Source organism: Tetrao urogallus, assembly GCF_951394365.1.
Source record: "Tetrao urogallus genome assembly, chromosome: 10".
Lineage (NCBI taxonomy): Eukaryota > Metazoa > Chordata > Aves > Galliformes > Phasianidae > Tetrao > Tetrao urogallus.
Window position 1 is genome coordinate 18,171,436 of NC_136823.1, and position 24,061 is coordinate 18,195,496.

General features: G+C 43.1%; 1 protein-coding gene across 1 annotated transcript in view; it reads left to right on the forward strand.

The window, feature by feature from the left end:
* Nucleotides 1–15,039: 15,039 nt before the first annotated feature.
* Nucleotides 15,040–24,061, forward strand: part of LOC306950093 (contactin-4) — a gene marked incomplete at both ends in the record, with an annotated part of 119,835 nt that continues 110,813 nt past the window's right edge. The window contains one exon of the mRNA XM_079540242.1: nt 15,040–15,094. Coding sequence (XP_079396368.1) covers nt 15,040–15,094 — 55 coding nt within the window. The remainder of the gene's footprint in view (nt 15,095–24,061) is intronic.

The following is a 24,061-nucleotide window of genomic DNA, read 5'->3' on the forward strand; positions in this document are numbered from 1 at the left end:
TGTAAAGCTATTTAATGAAAGGTTTCTTTAAGGACTGCGAGAGTTAATCACTGGTGTTCTTTAGCCACTGAAGGACATAATAGGAAAGTAGTGTTTTCTATATGCTTTATATGCTTTAAATGCTTTATTGCACGTAACTTGTGATGTTTTGTTGCTGAGAGTGATAGGTATTTCAGACTTTCTCTGCTTCAGATTATTCTTGGCTATGTCATTTCTGATTAAACTCATGGTGCATAACGTATTGAACCATGAAATAGTTAATTTTTTTATCAGCTCAGTGTTGCTTTTGGGTTTCAAAGTATCAATATCTTAGTAGAACAAGTCAGATCTAATGAAGAAAAGCACCGATGCAAGATCTGCCCTATTTTATTGCATTCTTTCTCTCTAAGAAGCATATATCCAGGTTAAAGCAAAGCGTGTTTCCAGCCACCCAGGCTCTGCTGTGCAGAGCATAGAGGTGACAGAAATCTTTGATTTCTATAAGCTGTTAATTCCTTAGCTGCAATTTTATGTATTGACTTCAACATCACACGTTTGGCTTTGAACCAACGCATCGGAGGATTTTTGAATGTTCAGCTCAATGCTGCTTAGTTAATAGTTCCGATGGCGTAGCAGACAGCTTTATTGTATGGTAGGAGGCAAGCTATAAATCACAGGTAAGCTCTGCCTGTATTTATTGCACAGAAAGCCTTTGTTAGAGTTCTGTTCACTACAATTAAAAGACACTTATTCTCAAGGAACCTATAAAGCAGTTTTGCTTATAAAGCAAAGGGCTGCACCAACATCAGCCTGGTTTTGAGGAGGGAAAATCAATGATTTAATGTTGAGAGGGAAGCATCAGAAGGATACCAGAGAAATAAAGTCTCTTTCATGGCGAGATGTAAAATGCAGCGTTGTAGACTTGAAAGGAGATGGCAGAATTTACAGAAGCCAACTATCCCCGGCAGTTGGCAAACGGTGCAAAGACAACAAATTTAAGACTTGCCAGAAGGAAACCCTGTACTGAGGGACAGGAATTGGAGTGCTCTGTGAAGGAAATGTAAATCAGGCAGTAGGTGTCAAAGAGGACTGTGGTCAGATGAAGCAGGGAGGATGAGCATCACGTTGAGGAGGGCCGGTGTGGAAATGCATCGGGTGTGCGAGAGCTGCAAGGAGCTGGGAACAGCTGTCGTGTGCACTGGTGAGTTACAGTGTGAACCATTATGAAACCTGAATAGTTTATAGCATGGACTGATACTTACAAGTCGCCTTCAGCTACCATTTGGTGCTTAACCACGTTAATGACATCTCTGTGTGAGCTAAAATTATATAACCAAGAGCAAATGCCCGTGTTTTGCAGTAAGTGACAGCGTTCAGCCTAGGGGGGCATAGGGATGTGGATGATCTTTGTTGTTCTTCTGCGGAGGTATTTCCTTTGTAGAGGTCAGTACGTGGCAAGAAATTGCATGCAGAAAGTAGGCTTTCCAAGCATGGCTTCTTCCCCTTCTGGCTGCAGGGAATCGTGCAGTCCTATAGCAGAGAAGGGCGTGATTCTCTGATTCCCTTCTGGATCTTTTGGACACTGGATATGTGGAAGGTTTCAGTTCTTTGCTTATCTCATGATGTGCTCACTGCAGAGGGAGGCTGCGGTGGATGGGCACCTCTCTGCCCTGTTCCTTTTAGGGAAACCTCCTCTGTTGGTTTAATTCTTTTCCATAAGGAAACACCTGGTCTGGGAAGCTTGTTGACCGTGAGAATCCAAACCAAACAGATGCATTTATTGTAGGTAATCGTGCTGACATGGAGAAAAGCACCTTGATGTTAACAGTAACCAATATACCATTCCATAACTACAGAGGATGTGTCAGACATTGCATTCGTGATTAGCAGATCTTATAAAATTACTTTGGTTTTCTGCTCTTTTCATCTTTATGGCTTATAATGTGAAATTTGGGATGTAGCCTAGGTTTTCATCAGGAGTGTTGACTCGGGACTACCCAATATTGTCATCTGTAAGTTGTTTTTGAGATAAAATTGGTCTAATTCCTCAAAGACCAATGAAAACCTATTAAGAGCTTTCTGAATTCTTCGCTTCTGTAAAACCCAGCAACTGAAGTTGCAGTTAATGAGAAGTCCCACAGCTGTCTGGAAGAATTCCATCACCAGAAGAGGAAGATGGCATAGGAGGGAAGACAACAGGGCAGCTGCTGAGTTGTGCAGGATCAGCAGTGTGCTTCGCACTGATGCTGGAAATACTGCAGGGCTTCCTTCGTGCAAGGCATGTGTTCAGAGATGGCACAGAATGCAAGTCAGACACATGGCACTCTGTGTTAGGTGGTAGCAGTTGAAAATGCTGTGAATGGTGAAATGAGGGCAGTTCCTTGTTTTAAGAATGCTGCAAGAGCAGAGTGTGTATTTAAACATGGAAAGTGTCATTTTTCTTATTTTGACAAATGCAGTTTCTGGTTTACACACAAAGCTCCTGCTCTTAATTAAGGGATGGGAGACCTGGCTTCATCAGGGAATCAGTGCTTTCAGAATGAGGAGTTCATGACAAGCCTTAAGCTGTGGAGTTCAGCATCTGGGCCTGTCTTCCTCCATGTGATGGGATTTGTTTCTAAAAAGGTGGATTTAGAAAAAGGTTCATGAAATCCAAGCTTTGTTAAAGGGCAAAAGACTTCGCATTCGTGCTATTTGTGGAAAGATGTTTCTGAAACCTTTGGATACCTTCAAGTTTCAAATGCAGTTCCTTGCATGTAAAGTTAGATGCCTGGTTCACGTCTCACTGATTTTATAAATAATTCTGGGACAATCTCTGTATCTTTTGCAAGTGGGGCATGAGAACCTAATCAGGTTAAATGGCTGGTGGGTTGCCCTGCGTATAAATGATGGATATGAGGAGATGCGATGAAGTTGTGTGTCTTTAGCTGACTCTGTGCATGCTCAGCCCTTGCTCTCAGGAGAGGAATGATAGAGAGTCATTAAATCATGATGGCATTTACAGGAATGGAAGCAGCAGAAGCAGCTGGGTGGCCTCAGCCCAGCCTGAAGGAAATAATTACGACTCTGCCGAGGTTGGGAAGTGCCAGCGCCCTGTGAAGAGCACAGAAGGTGGTTTTTTTTTTCCCCCAAACAGATTTGATCCCTATAGAATTAGGTTTGCTGCTGTTAACATATTCCATTGAAAATTTCAGAAGTTGGTTAGTTTATGTAAGCTGGGTTCTTGCCCGCGTCGCTGAAGATGGAAATACACAATCTGCCTGCTTCTTAACAGCTTGACGGACTCCTGATTATATTAACAGTCTCTTCCTGGTATGAAATTGAAGAAGTCTTTCCAAGTTAAAGATCCATACATGAGGGTTAACAAGGCTTTTGCATTATCCAGACGCAGTAACAGTGAAGCAGCCTTAAATATCAATTGATTTAGAATATCTTTTAACGTTACATCAATATTAGGGTTTAGTGTGATTCTCCCACAAGAAATCTACAAATTGATCTCTGTGCTTGGTATCAAGCACTGCTTCACTGCAGTTTCTTTCCACGTGCTGCCTGGATGTTACATGTGCTAAGCTGTGCATAAGCATAATTATATAAATTGTCTTTAACATGCAAGTTTGGCCATCTCACCCACACTCTGCTACTAATCCATCACTTGTATTGCTGCCCCCCACAGCTGGAAGCATCGTTTTTATTATACTAGAAACAAAAATCCTTTTATTCCAATATGCCCATTGCATTTCTTAAAAATGAATGAACAGGATGAGAAGTAAATAAACTGGTCCAGCTGGAGAGGCAGAAAAGATATCTGATCTTAAAAGAATCCCAGGTCTGAAGTATATTTTCTTACGTTCTATCACAGCTAAAGATATAAATATTGTGAATTAAGTTTTTCATCAATTGACTGAGTTTTGTGCACCTGGGCATAGATTTTCCACTTTCCTGGGATGTCAGATTTAATGTGCTCTGTGTGTTACAGAAGTTCAGCGTATTGCAAACAACACGTATTAGTTGTTACCTTTCTCCAAAGTTTGGTGCAGTTCAGTTTGTCCATCTGTTGACCTAAATGCTTCCCTGACTTCCACTCCTAATGGCTGCCCATGGCTTGTGTGCTAGAATAGCTCTGCTCATGGAGCAAAGAAGCAGTGCTGAGCTGTTCAGAGTCCAGCTTCCAGGTGTGCTGTGCTAAAATTATTTGGTGGGATGTAATGAAAATGTTTAGTGGTTTTGAATCATCCCTTCATTTTGGGTGCCTACAGGTGCACCTCCTGTTCCCTGGGCTGCTAGAAGATTGCTTTCTAATGAAATCTGCCACTAATGTGCACTCATCTCTTGGAAAATGAGATGGGCAGAATTGACTTTGTGTCTGTGAGGTTTGGGGGCACATTTTGTGCAAGAAATGGGTCAACACTGAAAACATTACAGTGAAATAATTTGGGGGTGTGACTGGGGGGTGTCATCTCGTGGTTCAGAAGAAAGTTGTTTTTTTGCCACTTGATTAGCTCTGCTGTATGCTGCTGTTCTGCACCAGCAAGGTGACAACATTGATGTGAATCTTTTCTATGCTACGTGTGGCAAAGCTGATCAGTGTGATAATTTGAGTTCTCGGTCAAGGGTGAAATTCTTACCATCATGTTTACATTCATGCTCTAGAATCAGAATTGCTCAGGTTGGAAAAGACCTTAAAGATCATCGAGTCCAACCACAACCTAACCATCCTACCCTAACAACCCTCCACTCAATCATAGAAGTGTAGGCCATGGGAGGACACTAGAGAAAGAAGTGCTGCTGTAGCTCCTGGGGCTCACACTGTGTCCCAGCTGTACTGTGCCAGGGAATTCAGCTTACTACTTTGGGTCCTTAATGACCGTGTGTTAATAGCGCCTACACATGAGTGTAGGACATGGATCTGGTTACTGTGCAAGAGCACAGTGGCTGCTGTTATCCTGCTGTTGGTTTGGATGCCCCATCTAACAATTCCAGACTTGTGCAAAGCCAACTGGTTGGGCTGATTTGGAGAAACCCTGTCAGTTGATAAAGGCTGCCTGTAGCCCCATGCATGTGAAGCCATGGGTTGTGTTTTGCAGAAGCGTTCTCTTTGTCTGGGGATGGAGCACTCAAGGTCAGCTCTTGTCACTGCACCAGGCTCGACTTCATCTCTGGGCAAAGGAGAATGATCCTGCTGGCTGCCTTTGTCACAAAATTCACATGTAGGTCAGGATTCATGGAAGTTGCCTGGATGTTTGAATGTCCTCCTTTAAATTATCCTCTGTGTGTTTTCTTAAATTGTTTTTGTGAACTTAGTTGGATAAACACCTCTCTGAATGAAGACTGGGAACCAACCACGGTCATTTCCCATCTGGATTTCAAAGCAGACAGATCTCAGTAGCATTAACTGTTGTTTGTACACAGTTTAATACCCTTACAAACCCAGAAGTCTGAGGGCTGCTTGCCTTGAGAACTTCTGCGCAAGTGAGCAGACAGAAGGCACAGACAGATAAACTAAGGAGCATTTAAAAATAGTGACTTCATGGGCTGAAACTAAATATTTATATACCTCCAACCTCAAAACAACGCCATCCTGTGATTAGCACTCAGTAGTGATTCCTGCTGTGCCTTCATGGTGATTTTCTTTTTCTCATGCGTAGAGTGATAAAGGAAGAAAAGATTTTTCCTGCTGTGTTTGTAACTATCAGCTCAGTTTCTCTGCCTTCTGTCTAATGTTTTCAGGGAACCCAAAGCTTTCCTGGACTCATTCTTCCACTGCAGAGACTAAAATCAGCCTATGCTCATTGCTTATAGCATCAGAGCCCGAGCCATATCTCTGCTTATCTCCTGCCTGCTGCCTGGCTCATGTGGAGCCATTGAGCCAGCTCTTGTGCAGGCATCACTTTGATTGAAATATTTATCTTTCTCCTGTTTTATCTGCGACTTCTGGCTCACTTTGGGTATTTCATGGAGTTCTCTTGGCAGTGTGGTGGCTGTAAAATAATGGGGAATGTAATGGCTGTGCGTCGAGCTGCTGCTTTAATTAAAGTAAAAATGAAATAAGGGCTCCTTGTTATATTTTGGTGAAGGTTTATAGTGTTAAATAGTTGTTTCTCATGAGTTATCCTGCACATAGAACTAATTTAACTGACAAATTCTATGATGCATGTATTTATTATTATTACACCATTTCTTCCTACAGTGCTATTTTTACTAGTATTTCCACCCTGGTCTTATCCAAAGCCCATTGGAGCTGATGGGCTTCTGTTACATCAAAGATCTTTTCCATCTGTATGTCAGGCCGTAAAATGGGCTATTTCTGCTCTCTGGTTCTAGCTACTTGTCATTGCTTTAACTGTCTTAACAGGAGATAAATTAACACCCCACTGTTATAACTTAAATTGTAGAGTTGAACTTCTATTGTTTGCAGTAAATCCTTATGTAGCTATTCCAAGATCACTCTAATTGTGTAGCTATGTGGGTTGTCTTCCTTGCTCAGAGCTGGAGCCTCAATCCAGTCTATGAAGCTAAAGCCGATGAAGTTTTTACTCAAGTGTTTTTCATCTCCTTCTCAGCCTTAATTTTCTAATTCTGTGCTCCTTTAAATCCTTTTTTTTTTTTTTTTCTTGAACTATTTATTTTCTATTCAGGATGTGTTAAACAACACTGTCCCAGAAGCTCCCAGGAACCACTAAGAAGTTTTGTCAAATACTGAGTATATTAAATTTGAGCTGACAGATCCATCTATGCAAAACAAGAGGTGTGAGATAGTGACTGTAACTGGAGAAGAGTTGGCACAGAGATGAGGCACAGATGAAGGCTGAAACGCTGACAATTAAAACTCGAGGAGATACTAAAAGGGGGTTTAATAGGCAGTAAAAAGGAATGTTGTGACTGCAGCACTAGGATGCACAGCGTATATTTAATTCCTTAGCTAGCTGGGCCTATCTGCAAGCTGGCAAGAGATGAACTTTTGCCACCTCTTCAGAGAATAGGCTCAGTTGGGTGTGAATTCATCCTGTTTTTCATACCAACTCCATCTGTGCAAGGTGGGAGAAGAACCTGCTGCTCAGGGAACAGCTTACAGAAGAGAGGAGTACAATCTCTATGCTGAAGCTGTCCTGGGTGCCAAAGACATTGCATTACATGTGCACCAATACCCTGCTTCTCGCTGCTCCCCTCAATTGGGTTCAGTCCTGGGATGGAGGAGTGTGGCTGCGTCCGCCCTTTGGTGGCTGGGAAGGCAAGTTGCTCGGAGGAGAGCCAGGAGCCCCACTGTGCCCACTGCTGTGCAGAGCCCTAAGTCAGGGATAACAGGAACACACGTTCCTGTTTCTGTTCCTTGCTTTTTGAAGCTGTTATACATAAATCAATGCTGCAGTCAAGTTTGCAAACCTTATTTCCTTTCATCTGTTTCCTATGACAAGAAAACCGAGGGATTAGCATGATATCTCAATAAATCCTCCCGCTGCCGTCCCGCCATTCCTGCAATGCTGCTCAGCTCAGATCATTTGACATCGTTATCCACTGCAGAGCTGGGTCCTGTTCTGTCTGGCCGTGAAGTTCCCTCCAGTAACTGTTAGTGTGGACTGAGAGCAGATCTGGGCACTGTGCCCCTATCTCCTGCATCCCCCCGCCGGCTGCTCGCTGCTTCCTACTCAGCAGCCTGTGGCTATGAGGAGCACACAGCTAGGCTTTGGTTTTTTTCCTCCTAGTAGGAACCAATGCTTTGTGCAGGGATGTCTTTAGACAAATACGCTGCTCCTGTGAAAAATGGCAGAGGCAGAAAAAAGCGGCAATATCACATAATCTGCATAGTCAATATAAGCAAATGCAAGTGTGTTTTCAGCCCTCTAATAGGGGATCATAAACACACAGGGTTTTATGGCATTCAGCTGAAGAATAGCTCCCATAAATTACACGCAGTGCAATTTCTTTGTTTTCCTTCTGAAGTTTATTTCCTTTTATGTTTAGTAATTAAATCAGAGCAAAAAGATTGCATTATGGAGTGTATCACAGAACAGCAGTGACTACACAGAGGTGTCACGGGGGTCACTGTGCAGTGCTTGGCCTGGGGTGGTCTGTCAGCCCTGAGATGGGTCTGGGCACTTCTGCCCTCCCCTTACCTGGGGGCAGGTCTTGAAGCATCTGCAGAGACTTGATGTCCAAGGAGCTCCGAGGTGCAAAGCAGCTCAGGGCTGTCTCCAGCCCTGTGCTCTGCAGCGTGAGCACAGTCTGGGCCAGGGGCTTCTGGTGACTGCAGCCTTTGGCCATAACCTCAGTCCTGCTGTTTTGCCCATGGCAGTTGTTTCCATCTGCACTTATCTGCAGTTATGAGGTTTGGAAATCACTAGTGATGTTCCAATGCACTACAAGTGCGATGTGTTGTTTTCTGTTACAGCCTACATATATTCCCTGAGTTACACCTCAGAGCAACCCCCACTGACATCACGGCCTGAGCAGCAGCACTCGCTTTCTCTCTGCTTCAAACCATAAGGATTTGGCTTCTCGAGCTCCCTGCAGCAGATGGGTCCATCCATCCTTCAAGGTCTCCTCTTGGCTGCTTGTTTTGTGGGCTGAGGGGTTGGGCAGCTGTTTTCAGTCCAGAGTGAAGATCTGAGCCATTCCAGTTGACTATGTCGGTGCTAAGTTACCTGTTCTGTAGGACTGTGAAAGCTAGACCTCCATTTATCTGCTTTCCTGCTGGTTTCCATGGGGAGCAGCTTGCTTTATTATGAAACAAACACCTTCACGTATTTAGCTATTTGACAGCAAAACATTGCAAATAGGGATCTGACCCAGATGTACCTTTAGATTTGCAAAGGGAGCAGTGATTTCAGCTATTGCTGTTGTAAGGAAAACTCTGAGGGACGAGCAGGAGTGGTTCTGTGCCTTCTCTGGACATCCATGAGGAAAAGCGGGTCAGGACTTTGTAAATACTCTTATTTGGCTGTATTGCCTCACTGCGTGGGTTCCTCAGTTTCACACAAACAGCCGAGCGTTTGGCTTCGCACCATAAGCTGTGCCTTCTTACATAACCGTGGTGAGAAATGGAGCACTGAAAATAGGCTGCAGCTGGCAGGAGCACTGCTGAGTTCAGCCCAAGGGCATGGCCAGGGCATCAGCACTGCCTTTGGAAACTTGGAGATGAAACTTCGGGAATGGGATGATAAACAGCATTCCAGGCCAAGCGCTCCTTGTCCTGCGTTTGTGTCCAGGGCTTGCTTCCTCTCCTGAACCTCTTGCAAATAAAACTTTCTTTGCTATCCTGAAAGCTGGCATCCTGTGCAGAGTTGATTATTTGTTCCTTGCTGTAGAAGATAGCTGCTTGTTTGGAACTTCCAAACCCTTCATGGAAAACTTACCTGTGCGTGGGGCAGGGAGCTGTGTGGGTCAGTGAGCTGCAGGATGGGCAGCACTGTGCAGTGTGTGGCTTTAATACATCCATTCCATGGAAAAGATGCAGTAATACAAAGTGATCCCCGATGAACACCTGCAGCTTCAATTGAGGTTTGCCTTTAGTCACCCAGATCTCCTTACCTCGAGCTGCTGTTCATGCTTACAAATGATTCACGTTTCACAGAGCAATTCATGGGGGCAGCGGACAAGAGCGAGGGTTCTAACAGGGTACTGTGTGGTAATTAGTGACTCGTAATTAAAAGGCTTTAATTACTGCCATTTTTTCATCGGTGGTGATTTGTGCTCTGAGGCGGGAGGTGCTGTGCAGCAGGGAATAGCAGTGTTTGGCACGGATCGCTGCTGCTGCCGTGGCTGTGTGGGCAACTCTGCAACACAGCAAAACGTTGGAAGAGTGTCTGAGTTCTTGTTTGACTGTTTGGTATCTCTGGAGTTTCTAGATAGCGTTTAAACCACATATGTGTATTTGCATAAGGCCAGGAGGTGTATTGCTTGTAAGAGCTGATGAGCTAACAGGTCAGGAAGGGTTGCTGGCAGCAGTGCACACCTGGTGTTGCATGGGAGGGAAGGGCTGCCCTGTTTAGCACAGCTGACCACAGCTGGATGGGTTTCAGAGGAGGTGAAATCGCCCCCTGCTGACATCCAGGAGGGCAGCAGAAAGTATGTTTGAGTGCTGTGGGTCATGATTCACTGCGCTGGATGCTTACTGAGTTGTTCCTTCAGCGATCTTTGCTGACGCCGTTAGAAACACATTGGCCGTGTGGATGTGGTTGGTGCAATCAGGTGAGCAGCTGTACTCAGTCTGACAGGTGTACCCATGCCATGTACCTGTGTGCCTTGTCCTCCTAGGGGACAGCTGGGCTCTGGCTGCTGCCCTTTCGGGGAGGAAGGTTCTGGCATGGCACACAGGAGAGAACCTGACAAATACAAACGAGAAGAATGAGCTGGATGTTGTGTGTGCGCTGAGGGGCCACAGCTTCCTGGGTAGAGTGAAATGAAATCGCTGTCTCATGGGTGGGAACAAATGCCCGAAGGACAAAACAGGATATAATGTAACATGGAATGTAACAACTGACATTGCTATTCTCAGTCTTGTTATTAGGTAATTAATTTTTTGAAGTGTTTCATCCCCGCTTGTCATAGGCACGTCTCAGAAACACAGTGTATGTGTGTCATTTGTTTTATCATGCACGTTACACCCATATGTATTTCCTAGTGCATGAATTGTGTGTAAGCACAGCTCCAGAAGGGATAATTTCAGCAAAGCAGCTTGAGGTGGATCAGGATCTGACAGACATGCTGTGAATGCAGTGCAAGATGCTCCTGCTCCCCTCCGTTCCCATGGTTGCCCTTTGAATTCCCTTTTCTTCTCCCAGTGCAAAAGGGCCTCTCCTGGAAGGCTGATATTTATCTCAGGGCTCATAATAATAGCTGCCACAAAGGAACTGAGCAGTGAGAAAATCACTGTGAAAAACTACTGCAAAGACCCCAACTTTATGGGGACATCTTTTAGGCACCTTTTGTCACTGGATGCCCAGTTTTGCATCCATTTTAGTGGCATTCTGCTAAAGGGAACCTATGCCAGTCTTCACGCTGGTCAGGGCAGCCCATCGCTCTGCTCTCTTTTTGCACCAAGTCTGAAGGCTACTTTTATAATCCCACATTCCAGTTTAGAAAGGTTGGTAATGCTTTGGAAGTTTGGGTAAGGCAGGTGCTGCTGCATCCACTGGCAGCTCCTGTGCTGGTGTTGAGGGTGCTTTGTGCTTACCTCTGGCTCTTCTTTGTTTAGGTGATTAAAAGATGCCTGTTGCTGTCTGTATGTGCAGCATGCTTCATTAACAGTGATTTATTTTGGAGTTTCACAGAATTGGCACCGTGTGGTGCACTGGTGTGCAGAAGGAAAACGTGAGCTGGTTGCTAAGGCTTCTTGGTGCTGCTGCAGTGCTTTGGGGCTGGAGACAAGTTTTGAAAGTTTTCCTTCAGAATGTTCTGGGAGCCTCTGCAGTCCGAAGTGGGCTCTTACCATTCTGCTGAAAGCTGCAGCAGAGTGAGAGAAGGGAGTTGCATCTAAAGGATGTGTTGAATGCATCATTATAGCTTGACCTTATTATATTTATTTATATTTTTGTTCCTTTGTGTTTGTTCAAAAGTGCTACTCGTTAACAATGCAAATTGAAATTACTGGCAACAAGCCCTGCCTTCACACCAAAATGAGAGCTGTAGAATCATGAAGGTTGGAGGAGACAGCTATGATCACCAAATCCAACCATCCCCACCACAACCACTGTCACAGATCTTCCCTTTTCCTTGCCCATGAGTTTTTTCCCCTCTCACTCCCTGTTACGGTCAGAATTCTTAGAGTCAGCTTTTTTCATCAAACTCCAATCACACGCAGAAGAATTTGCAATGGGTGAAAGTGAATGCTGAAAGTAAAGTCAGAAAGACATCTGTGTGGCACATGTGTGTTGCCTTTGTATTTTCTAATGGGATGCACTTCCAAACTGCGAGCACTTGTCATTTTTGTCTTTTTAGAAATAAGGCTGAAACTGCATGCACTTCTTTCTGGAAATAAAATATTTTGAAGTGCTTTAGAAGCGAAGCAAAACCCCCTGGGATGTTATAGTCAGAAAACATTTAGAAATGGGAAGGATCTGTTCAATTATGTATCTTTTGCTCGTATACAAATACTGCGTTTCCCAAAGTTGTTACCATAAGAAATTGTGTTTCAACATTTTACAGAGACTTCAACAAGGAGCCTACTGATATGAATAGCAGCTATGTTTACAGGAAAACATTTCTGAGATTGGAGTCACTCACATGTGAAATGGGGAACTATCGTGAGAAACAAAAACGCAGCAGCATCTTGAATACAGCTGTATTTTAACCTTAGGAAAATATTTGTAATTGTGATCATCTCATTTACTTTTCACTATTTTTTATGATAAGACAGGCAGCATTTCTCTTTGGGAAACTCCTTGTACCACACTGGTGTGTGTTATGGTAACGTTAGGGAACCTGATTTCTTTTTCTTTGGAGGACATCTGTGACCCTCTGATGTCTGCTGGATCTATGGAGCATATTTGAACAACCAAGCACTAGGGAAGAGTTTCAGTTTTTTCAGTTGGCTTAATTATTAACTCTGCTGAGTACTAAAAATGTGTATTTTTAGCATAGCTTTTATTTTTGTCTGAAAGCAAGACCCAATGACTGTGCAAAATCATCCTGGGAAGAAAGAAAGAGCCTGCTATTTTTAATGCCCTTATAAGCCAAAAACTAATTTACATTAATACTTTGGAAATGTTTTGTATTAGTTTTTAAAATGCTTAGAGAAGCATGATTTCCTGAATGGAATATAAAGTAGTTTGCAGAAAGCTGTGAGTAGAATAGGTGTAAACAGGCAGAGTGCTGCAGCCTTCCCCCAGAGGGATGGGGCATCAGGAGCAGCAGCAAGAAGCAGTAAGGAGGTGAAGACTGAGGATTTTCTTGCAGTGACAGAAAAGCAGGGAATGAAATAAGTAACCCAGCAGCCTTGGGGAGTAGACATTGGGATATACTACTTTTCTGAAAGAGTGGTCAGGCACTGGAATGGGCTGCCCAGGGAAGTGGTGGAGTCACTGACCCTGCAGCTGCTCAGGGAACATTTGGACATTGTGTTGAGGGACATGGCTTAGTGAGAACTATTGGTGATGGGTGGATGGTTGGACTGGATGATCTTGTAGGTCTTTTTCAACCTTGGTGATTCTATGAAGAGAAGCATGAGAAATCTACAAACAGGACTGCCTGCTCCGTGGTCCTCCATGAGGAACAGCTTCTCATCTCCATCACTTCTCCAGAAGCACTGCCCTCAAAGCCCGTGGGACAAATGGAGGCATTTTGCTCAGCTCTGCTGTGGTGAGATGTTGTGTTTAGTATACCTAGTGGTGCTGGCTGGCCTTCCTGCAGGCTGGCAGGTCTGTGCTGCTTTCCATAGGTGTCCTGGCAGTGGTTTAAGTTGATAAGTGCTGTACCTCTTGCGTTTTTAATTAGGTATCAAAGGTTGTAAGTGATTTTTCTGGTAGTCTGAGGTAGCTTATTGCAGTAAGAGGAGTATCCATAAAGCATTGTGCTGTGGCGTAATGAAGAGCAGCCTTTTAAGTGACACGATGGGCTTATTGATGGGAATGGTACATGGGAAAACAAGAGCACAAAAGAATTTCAGCAGCTACTGGTGAATGTAGGGTTTGTCTCCAGTCTCACTGAGGTGAGTGTAGCACCGAAAGCCTTTGGTGGAAGTCTCCTGTAGGGGCACAGCTGTAACCAACAGAATGTGGTGCAGAGAGGAAAAAGTGTTTGTACGTCTGTGCAGACTACAGAGGGCAAACAAATACATTTCTTGAGTTGCCTATAAACACAGAGTAACTGCTTAACTTTGTAAATCAATATAGAAGGCCTATGATGGCATTTTCCTAGAAAAATTAATAATTAATGCTCTAATCACTCACTTAAGATGTTATTAGTTTCCATTGATTAGGCCTTCCTGCTAACCCCAGCTAGCCTAATCAGTCTGCGTGAGAAGAGATGAATATACTCAATTAATCTCTACCCTCTTGAAAATTGCATCAGAAGACAGATTCTTGGTCTTCTCAGTGCATTCAACCTGACTTTATTAGAGGAATCCTATCAATTTTATCTCACAAAAGCAAGCGGAGACCTCTAATGATAGCCCTTCACGTGCTATTAGTCATGCAGTTTGTCTTGTAAGCACAAAGGCTCCTTAACTTCCAGCCTTCAGTGATATAAATAAGTTATAAGAATGTGTGTCTGGCTTGATTTATTTATTTTTTAATATTTAAATGCTTGCTCTGGAAAAGATTTCTTTCACGAGAGAGACTTTTTTTTGCCCTTGCGTTGTGCAGGGTGGATGTACTGCAGTGAGAAGCAGAGCATCTTCAGATTCCCTGCTTCAAAATTACAGCTGCTTACTAATTGTAATTGAGAATGAGCAAATGATCGAGGTTCACCAGATGTTTGGAAGTATTTTTGAAGATTTCCAGGACAGTGAAGATGTGAGACAGGAAACACATTCCCCTGCCCTGAGCAGGATGAGAATGCTGCTTAGCAAGCATTGCCTGGAGAGGCAGTCTGCTTAACCTGAGGGTGGCATTTGTTGAAGAGAAGCAAGAATGATTCTTATAACTTTCTTCTTAACTGTAGTTTACAGAATTAACTATTTGGTAGTTATCCCAGAGAGGCAGTGAGTGCGTCTGCTGTAGAGAGAAAATGGAGAGATGCAGACATGTGCAGACCTGAGGCTCCATCTCAGCATCCTGAGTGCCCAGTGCACCTGGAGCCTCGCTTTGCAGAGCTGGTTTTCTACATAAGCTTCCATGCTTCTCTCCTGACAAACTTCTTTTCCTCTTCTTCACACCAGTGCTCATCTTACTGCTTCTCAGAATGATTTCAATTCTTAATGGTTTTTGAAAGCTTCTTTCTTGATCTTAGGAGGTGATTTCCCTGGGAAGAAAAGTAAACTTTCAAGAAACAGAAGGAGCAACAATCCTAGGTCTCCTCGTAATCTCTTTTTCTCTTTTACAGATTAAAAGTGGCCTAAAATTTCCACGGAGCCTGGTTCTCTCCTGCAGTTCCTGAACCTGTCTCCTCTGCCCTGGGAAGCTGAAGATGAGGTTGCTATGGGAGCTGCTCGTGCTGCAATCATTCATGGTGTGCCTTGCAGGTAAAGCATTGTTTTAAAACTTTCTGTTTTAGAGTGTTTGCACCAAAGCAAAAGTTTGCTGCATCTTACATTCCAATGACAAAATGGTAAAACTAGGCTGTGCCCCATGGCTGGTGTTACCAGAGGTTGCTGCTCTTCACCAGCTGAACAATACCAGCACAGCAAAAGCTCCATGTTTCAGAGCTCTGCTCTGCCCATCTCCCAATCCAAGCTGCTGTTGACAAACATTGTTTTCTCACGTTCAGTGCTAAGTATTTCAATGCCCAATTAAACCTACGTAGAGTATAGCTTTATTTCAATGCCCAATTAAACCTATGTAGAGTATAGCTTCAAATCCCATTAAAGTGGTGTTATGAGGAGTGTTACAGCTAAGAACACACTTCATTTAACAAATAATTAGAATAACATATTTCATCAATAAAACCATCTTCTGCAGCTGTTGTATTTTACGTTTGGTTTTTTTTTTTCCCCTGAGAGTTGCACTGTTTTGAGCAAAATAAAATTTCTGAAGAATGCCATTTTTCTGCAGCTGAAACAGTTCCTGAAGACATCTCAGATTTACAAAGGTCCAGCAAAGCTCACTCCAGGCAAGCAGCTCTGCTGCCACAGGCTCTGCCACTGCTGTGGTTCTCTGATGTGTTTTGTTCTGAGAGGGGGCTGTTAGATTTTAATTCATGCATATGTCACTTTGGTGTTCAGCTTGTTTGCTCTAATTTATCTGCTGTTTCACACTCAGTGTTTCGTTTAGTATCTTGCGTGCATTTTCCATGTGAACACTGTCAGGGCCCTATTTCAGCATTAGGTAATAGCAAACTGCTTCTAATATCACGTACTTTCTTTTGCTTGGCCCTACTGAATGCAAAGGTGCTTTTATTCCTGTACATATTGGCCCCTATTTTTGAAATTTGGTTCCAAGTTTTCCCAAATGTGCTACGACAGTTTATGAGCTGGCAGAAAATTGAATGCAGAGAGATTCTGCAATGCAGCGCCCAGGAGCTGTAACCCTCCAGAAGATATGCTGCGGGAGCACAGAGAGCAGGAGCCTTTATTACGAGCAAATAAACAAAACTATGGAAAAACAAAAGCATGGAAAATATTTTTGTACTGTAATTTCTATATTTTAGGCATCTGTTGCAGAAAGTTTAAGGTCAGCAAAGTGAAGGCTTCAGCAGAGCATGCAACAGCATTTCTTTCCTCCTAGCACCACGTCACTCTCCTCTTACTGAGTTGATTCCCAGATGCTCAGTGCAAGTTGTGCAGTGGGCAGTGAGTGAGGAGCTGGTTTTGCCTTGCAGGAGGTGCAGCACAGCAGCGGTCCGGCTCACACCTGGTCAGTGCAGCTGGTCGTCTCGCAGGCCTAGCAGCATGGCTGTAGGAAATGTCCTGCTTTTTTGTGACTCTTAGGCAAATCTTTTCCTCGTTACCTTCCTTTAGTAAGCAGCTTCATTGCTGAAGTCTTATTTGCATGCTAATGAGCTGCAGACCTGCTCAAAGAATAGTGTTACCTGTGCGAGTGTGCGTGTTTTGTAATGTGATTTAACCTGTGAAGATCCATGCAGGTTTTGGCAGAGGATGAAGGAACCTGGCAGCCCTTGAGGGGTGCTTCTGCTTTGCTGTCATGGCCTGCTCTTGTGCCCAGCCTCCTGGGCTCTGCCTTCTGCCCTTGCACTTGCTCTCGCCCTTTACCGACGAAGATCTGCACTCAGCACAAGCAAGGCTCTCCCTCCTTTCTTCTTAGCAAGCGCCATGTAAACACAGCAGCTTCAATAAGCAAACTGCTCTTGCAGCCCCTTAATGATGCTTCTGTTTCCAGAAGCTTGGTTTGTGAAAGGGAAGGCGCAGTGGCAGCTGTATCTGCTCTGAACAGGGAGACTGGAGTGGCCTCAGAAACGTAACCAGGAGGTAGAAACACAACCAGGATACAGGAGATAGCCAAATGCCTCAGCAGTGGCTCATGCCAGGGTGTTTAGAGCATGGCTATGTCATTCCCTGGGAAAAAAGCAATCAGCGTTAAAGTGCGTTCCACTGTTGCACAAAAATCACTGTAAATTATATCGATGCAGCTTGAGAAGAGAGCTGGCTTTAATGAGCAAATGCGTGAGCGAAAACTTACTGTGCACTGTATATATATTCACAAAGTGTCTCATTTTGATACTTTATTTTCAGACGTTCAAATTTCATAACAGTACAAGGCCTAAGTTAGCGTGATACTGATCACTTAATACACAAATAGGAAGCATAAAATAAGACATAATCAGCAGGGCTGGTTTACATCAAATGAAGGGTAATTTTTCAAGAAATGTTGGACATTTCTTCACCAGTTCCCATTGAATTCCAATGAGATCTGGGCATCCCAATCTGTTACAAATTAAGTTCCTACAGAGATGAATATTTACAAGCCAGTTTGAATGCATGTGTTTATCCAAACAAATGTAGGTTATGTACGGAAAAAGTTCTGCTAGATTTCATGTGTGAATACAAATAATTAGACTAAGAAATATTTGTACATATTGAATGTTAGTCTTCTGTAAGTGATATGGCAATTCATTTTGTTCAGTGCTTTTGTCTGATGCTGCGCAGTTCCCACAACTAGTGCTTTGATGTTAGCTAGAAAGTGATTAATCTGTTGCCGCTCTATAATTAATTAATTTATATTTTGGTCAGTTCTGCAGCACTTTGCATTTCTGTACCCGACTGCCTAATTACTGTTTGCACAGCACTTGGAGTAGATAAAGCTCCGAATGACTCCTGTTAATACTGCTTCTCCAACACTACGCAGCCCATGGCTTCTTGGCTCTTGGAAAGCTGTCAGTGAAATTCGTAGGAGGTTTATGCAGATGAGATCAGGCTCATCCTTAAAACTCTGAGGTTTTTTCTGCATTGCAGGAGAGCCAGGAAGGTGGGAGGAAGGCCAGGTGACCCCAAACAGCAAAAGGGCAAAGTAATCCCGTTGCTTACAGGGTATGTGGTAATAGCGCAGTCTGTTAAATATGCTTTATAAATGCGCCCCCAAAATCCTTATTAGCAAGTTCTGTTAATTTTCTGCAGTCACGAAACTCTTTTTCATTTATCTTTTGTTGAGATGTTTTGAAACGGTGTATGTAAAACCAGGGCTTTAGTGTGAAGTGAAGCTCCCCAACTTTCCCAAAGCCTCAGGCTGAGTCTTGTGTCAACAAGTGTTACTGCCTCTTGAATGTGGTTGAACTGATTTTGTGTTGTGTTCTCATCGTGTCCAAGGGATGATTCTGCAATAGATGAAGATTGTTGTCTAGCTAATGGGACGTGCTGTTGTAGAAGTTCTTGTTTTCACAGTAAGAACAACTGTAAGTGCTGAAGCAAAGACCCACAAGTATTACAGTTTGGCATTGATAACATTTGGCAGTTTGGGTTCCTGTAAGATGCAGTGGAGGTGATGCTGGAGCTGGCACAAGTCTGTTCTGAGCACTTAGGCTGGAGTCCTCCTGAGGAAAGTCCTTCTTCCCTTGTGCTTTCTGTTGCTAAGTAGAGTTCAAGTGTCTTTAACTCATGCCAGAACCATCTAGCATTCCTCTAATGTCAAGGGAAAGCTACGCGAGCTCTGTGAACAGGCTGTAGGGAGGGATTTCCAATGGAAAAGGTTGCAAGCTCATGCGTTGTATTAAACTTTGAAGCCATGTTGGAGAGGATGTTACATTCACTCTCGGTCTTTCATGTTAGAGGGGTTTTCAAACTTTTTCAAACAAGGAACTGCTACTGTTGTCTGGAGAGCTGGAGATAAAGAGGTCAGTTTAAATGAGGAAAGTAAAATCAGATTGGTAAAAACTTCTGAGGGGAAGAGCTAAGAGGTAAAAACAATTAAATCTGAAGTGGGCAACAATTAAATAAAATTGCAACCTCAAGACTTTTAGCCACCAGATGCGATTCTACATTACCATCCAGCTGTGCATTGCTGTAGAGGGAAGGTTGGAAAATGTATGTGGTTATATGTAATGAATGCTTATTTATAGGTCACATGGCAAGTTTTACTTTGATTGCAGTGGATTGGTCTGCACCCTTTTCATGCTCCTGTTCTGCCAGCAGCAAAGCCCTCGCTAGATGTGACCTGACTGTGATTTAGGCCATGATTTCCCAAATTACAGAGACAGTATCAGTGCAATTCTCTAATTTCTCTCACATGCAGATGATTACATACATTGTGTTTTTCTCTGTTTAACTCGTAAGTCCATCAGGGCAAGTTTAATTACATCTTTCTCAAAGAAAAAATTATTGAGGTAAGACGATGCACTTAAAATAAAATAGAATACACAGACATTTTTATAAGCAGATGTACTGACGATCTGACTGCGTATTGATCCCCTGTGCATTTTATATGATGCCTCTTTTCAATTTAGCTTCTTTGCATTTAAATTAGTAGGTAGGTATTGAAATTAAATCTCACTTAGGGAGTTAGAAAAACACCTACTTCTCTACTATCTATCAAATCAGGGAGAATTTGGTCTCAAAATGCTTCTTTATGGACAGTAAGACTGAAACGTTATGGCAACATTTGATGTGCTTAGTCAATTTCTTTTAGAGGTGAAATATTTCTTAGCAAAAGTAAATATTATTGGAAAGGGAGCTCATTTTGCAGTCTTTACAGTCTTTACGTGGTCGTTGAGGAGAATGCGAAGGTAAGAGAGACAATGAAAACCAGGCACTGGGGTTTGCTGCTAACTCTGTTCCCATCTTCCAGCATCAGTTCTGACAACATCTCTGTGTAGTCTGAGAGCTGTGGTTGGACTTAGTGGTGTTTTCTAACCTTAATTCTATGAACTGCAATCCTAGGGTACATGTATAGCTAGAAACAAGGATATCTGTGTTCACCACATGCAAAAGTTTCCATGCAAAGATATTTTCATTTTCTGGTCGTCACCAGGGCTCTGTGACCTGCAGCATATGAGCAGTTCAGCAGTGTGGATGTTTTCATGTGCTCTTGCATAGGAGTCTGTGCTGTGGAAAGTAAGTGAGCTGCTCACCATAAATGCTGCTTTAATGAATAGAGCACAGAATGTTATAGTGCAGCTCACTCATCTGAATATTATTTAATGCTGGTTAATTGGGAGCATTTGTCAAATGCTGTGACAGACTCCTTATTACAAGTTTAGAGAAGTTTCACAAAGTATTAAGCTGAAAGAGGAACTTGCACGTTAGCACTGCAGGACTTTCATTTGTTTTTCTTTATGTTTGAATTGTTATTTAGCAGTAAAATTCATGTATTTAACTTCATAATCAAACCAACACATGACTGTTAAACAGTCTATATGCCATTAATTAGGCCGTGAAGCAAGGCAAGCATTACAACCATTTATAATTAAGTACTGCAGAAGTTGATAATCAGTTAGACAGGCAAGTAATTAACCATCCAGCCATCTTCAGCTGAAATTGGTGACTTTCAACTTAATTAAACTTTCCAGGTGTCGGTAAATGTATGAAAAATATATCTATCTTAATATTTTGATGTATCTTAATTCCACTTTTCTGAGATTAAACCTGTGAAAAGTGCATCTGCTTTAGCATAATTTGTTATTTATAAAACATCCCATGTCCTTTCTGCAGAGCTGAAAAGCAGTATGTGTAAGGAGGTTTGATTGAACGTGTTGAGTAGAGCATGATTTGGGTGGCTTCCTCTTGATTACTGTTGGGCTATCTGTCCTGCTATCATTTAAATCATACTATCTATGCGTTCCATGAATGCAAAGAAGGATCCCTAACAAAGTTCAGAATACTATTTTTGTTTCACTTGCAAAAGGCAGATAATAGAATGGGTGTTCTGTGGGACTTGGAGGAATAAATCATTTCTGCCCTGAAAGCTTCCTGTCTGTGTGAGCAGGAGAGATGAAACACTCACTGAGAGCCAGATCAAGCTTTATTCCTGTAGCATTCACTCTCCTTCCATTTTTAGGATGATCCATGTGAAATGGCATTTTCTGTAGGTTCGTGCTGTGTGGGCTTTACTAGACAACATTTGAAGAGGTACTTGAAAGAAGACAGGCTGATGGCTAGGATTCCTGAGATGCAAAGGCAGGGGGTGATGCAGAAGATAAAAAAGGGCTGGAGACAGCTGGATGCATGGGTGGAATGAAGATGAGATGCACACTTCCTTGGCTTCTGAAGAACTGCTGCAAAATTCTTGGTGTCAAATAATCTATTTCAAGTTTCTTACACTGTCCCTCATAAGGAGACACATACGGAACAAACAACAGTATTGTCTGTTTCTAAGCTCGCGTCCCAGTTGTTGATTTGGCAATAATTTGAAGTGCCACGATCCTTCACCTCGTTGATTTATCATGAGTTTGTGGTCCAGTGAATGCCTAATGCAGGTCTGATGCCTGTGGGACACAACTGGAGAGGTTTCCAGCCTCCTCTGTTCTTGACAAGCAGGTACTCTGTGACCATACCTAGAGAAGGAAATGTAGGCAACTCTGAAACTATAAGAGGTTCTCTTGGTCTTCTCTTACTTGTCAGAATGTCCTGGAAACGCTCTTCAGACAACTAATGAGAAAATAGTCTCCATAAGGTTTTCCAGAATTTAACAGTATTGACTTTGCTTCATCAAAAGTTTAACAGTTGGCTTTCACTATTTTCTTTTTTTAAACTGTGTTTTCTTCTTGAACTTGTGTGTTTTGTTTTCTCTTTGGGTTGTTTTTTGTGGTTTTTTTTGGTACATTCATGTGCTCAGTAGAGAATATGGCATTTATTCCCCAACGAAAGGCAAAGCAGTGACAAGTCATCGATTACCAGGAAGGGGGAGAAACCAGCACTTTTCCATGTAAATTATGTGCATCCTGGATGGAAGCCAGGCATTCATTTGGTTAAAATGGGGTTTGATAATTGAAACTAATTTAACAGCGACCCTATTAAGTTGCTTTTTACTGCTCATTTAATACGCCTGTCTCACAGGCTCTCCAGAGCTAGGAAGTGCTTTTGCAACAGGAGTTTGCAACCAGCCATGCAGGTGAATGTTGAGTTTGCTTCGTGGTATTGGCACCAATGTAAGCACCAAACATTTGGCACTGTGGTGCTGTGGCTCAGTGCCAACAGTCCTTTTGTTTGATTTCAGTATTTCTCCACCAGCTCAATCTTCCCTACTGGGCACAAATCACTGTATAATCCCATAATTAGTCAGCACCCTTTTTGGTTCCAGTGGCAGTGCAGCATGAGGTGACGGTTACTCAACCACAGCCGTGTTTATCAGAAGAAAATAAGCAAAAAAGGGTGAAAGGGCAAGAAAATACAAGTGTGATCAAGCAGCTGTGATGGATGTTTGTTTACAAACATGTCCTTTTCTGCAACTCTCGCTGCAGGAGCCGTATGTGAATGATGAATTACAGGAATTGCAGGAGCTTTACCCCGTGCTGCCGTGAGGAGAGCAAAGCAGTGGGAGTGCACCAGGATTGCATTGCAAGCACGAGGCACGGAGCCACCAAATGCTACTAAAAGGAGGCATTCTGAGCTCAGCTTCATCATCCAGACCACTTTTAAAGCTTATGGCTGTCTCCTTTTTCTTCTTTATTCTTTTTTTTCTAATGTAAATGCATGCAAGCAGGTATTACAAACAGCACATCCCAGTGTGAGGCAAAGCATGTGATTGTCTCCCTCATTGTGAAGGAACAAGGTTTGACAGGCATTAGTCACATTAATTAAGCCCCTGCAGGGTGCAAGAAAGGGCGCACTTGGGTTTGTGTTGCAGAAGGATTTAGAGCTCATTCATAAAACCCAGGGCTTTGTCAGTGGGAGGCAGCACTGTCTCTAGTTGTAGTTTGGTGCTGGATTGCTGGGTCAAGATGCTGCGTGTCTTCTCAGCCAAAAATGATGAATTTGATTTTGGAAGAGGAATGACATAGAAAATCCGCGGAGATGAAGAAACTGTGGGCAGGGCTGCAAGAGCTTGTGGCTGAGGGCATGCCTGTGCAGCTGCCAACATCTGCAGAATGTGCCAGTGGAGCACAGTGTGTCTGTAGGGCAATGTCCTGGTGCTGCTGCAGTGCCTGGGCAGCTTGGGAAGGCCCAGGGTTGCTGAACCTCTCTGAAACAGTGCATGGGAGACGAGGACCTGAGCTAGGGCTTTGGGAAAGAGAAATCTTCACCCTTCCCTTGGAGCAGTGGTAGTTATTTCTACTTCTGTTCTGGTGGCATCGCTGTGGGCAGGAACGATTTGTTAACTATGTTTCTCCTTATTATTTTTTTCTGATTGTTTCTGAACCAAACTTTTCAAGTTTTCTTTGAGGTCCCACTGTCAGTTCATTCCAATAGTTGTCAGACTCAGTGTTCCTGCTCAGATGTGGCCGTGCTGTTTCTGAAACATGCTTGCTGCGTACAAAATGTGCTTATAGCGTTGGTTTTTCTCAGCAATAGAAGCAAAATGTGCTTGTCAGTGTTTCGCAGGATTGATCTGTGAGAGGTTGTTAGCCTGTGAGGTTTTACACATCAGAGCCAGCAGCAGAGTTCACAGCTCCGGCAAGGTGTTGTGTTTAAACTTGTGACAGAGGATTTCAGTGCTTCTTTTTTAATTCAGCTTTCCTTATTGTGGCATCCGTTGCCAGTAAAGCTTTACCACCACATCTTATGTTCAGGCATTCTCTGCTTTCTTACTACTTTCTTTTAAAAGAACTTACAAAAGGATAAACGAAAGCATAGCAGACAGCATTACAGAGGTTAGCAAGAATTTTATGCAATTTGATAGATGTCATAACATAGCTTAAAAAAAATAATAAAAGGCAGCTGTCAGGATTCAGCCTGTTGTCCCCAATGTGTGCTGCACTGGAAAAGTGGGGAAAATGGGAGAAAACAGCAAAGTTTGGGCAGCTTCTTTGCTCAGCAGTACTTCAGAGCACAGAGGAAGACAGTGATGCTGTGCAGGAGGAGGGCTTGCAGCCATTGTACATTGGGAACAGAAAAATGAAGGAGGGTATAAACTGCTCACGTTGTTTCTGAGGACTTCAGAAGATC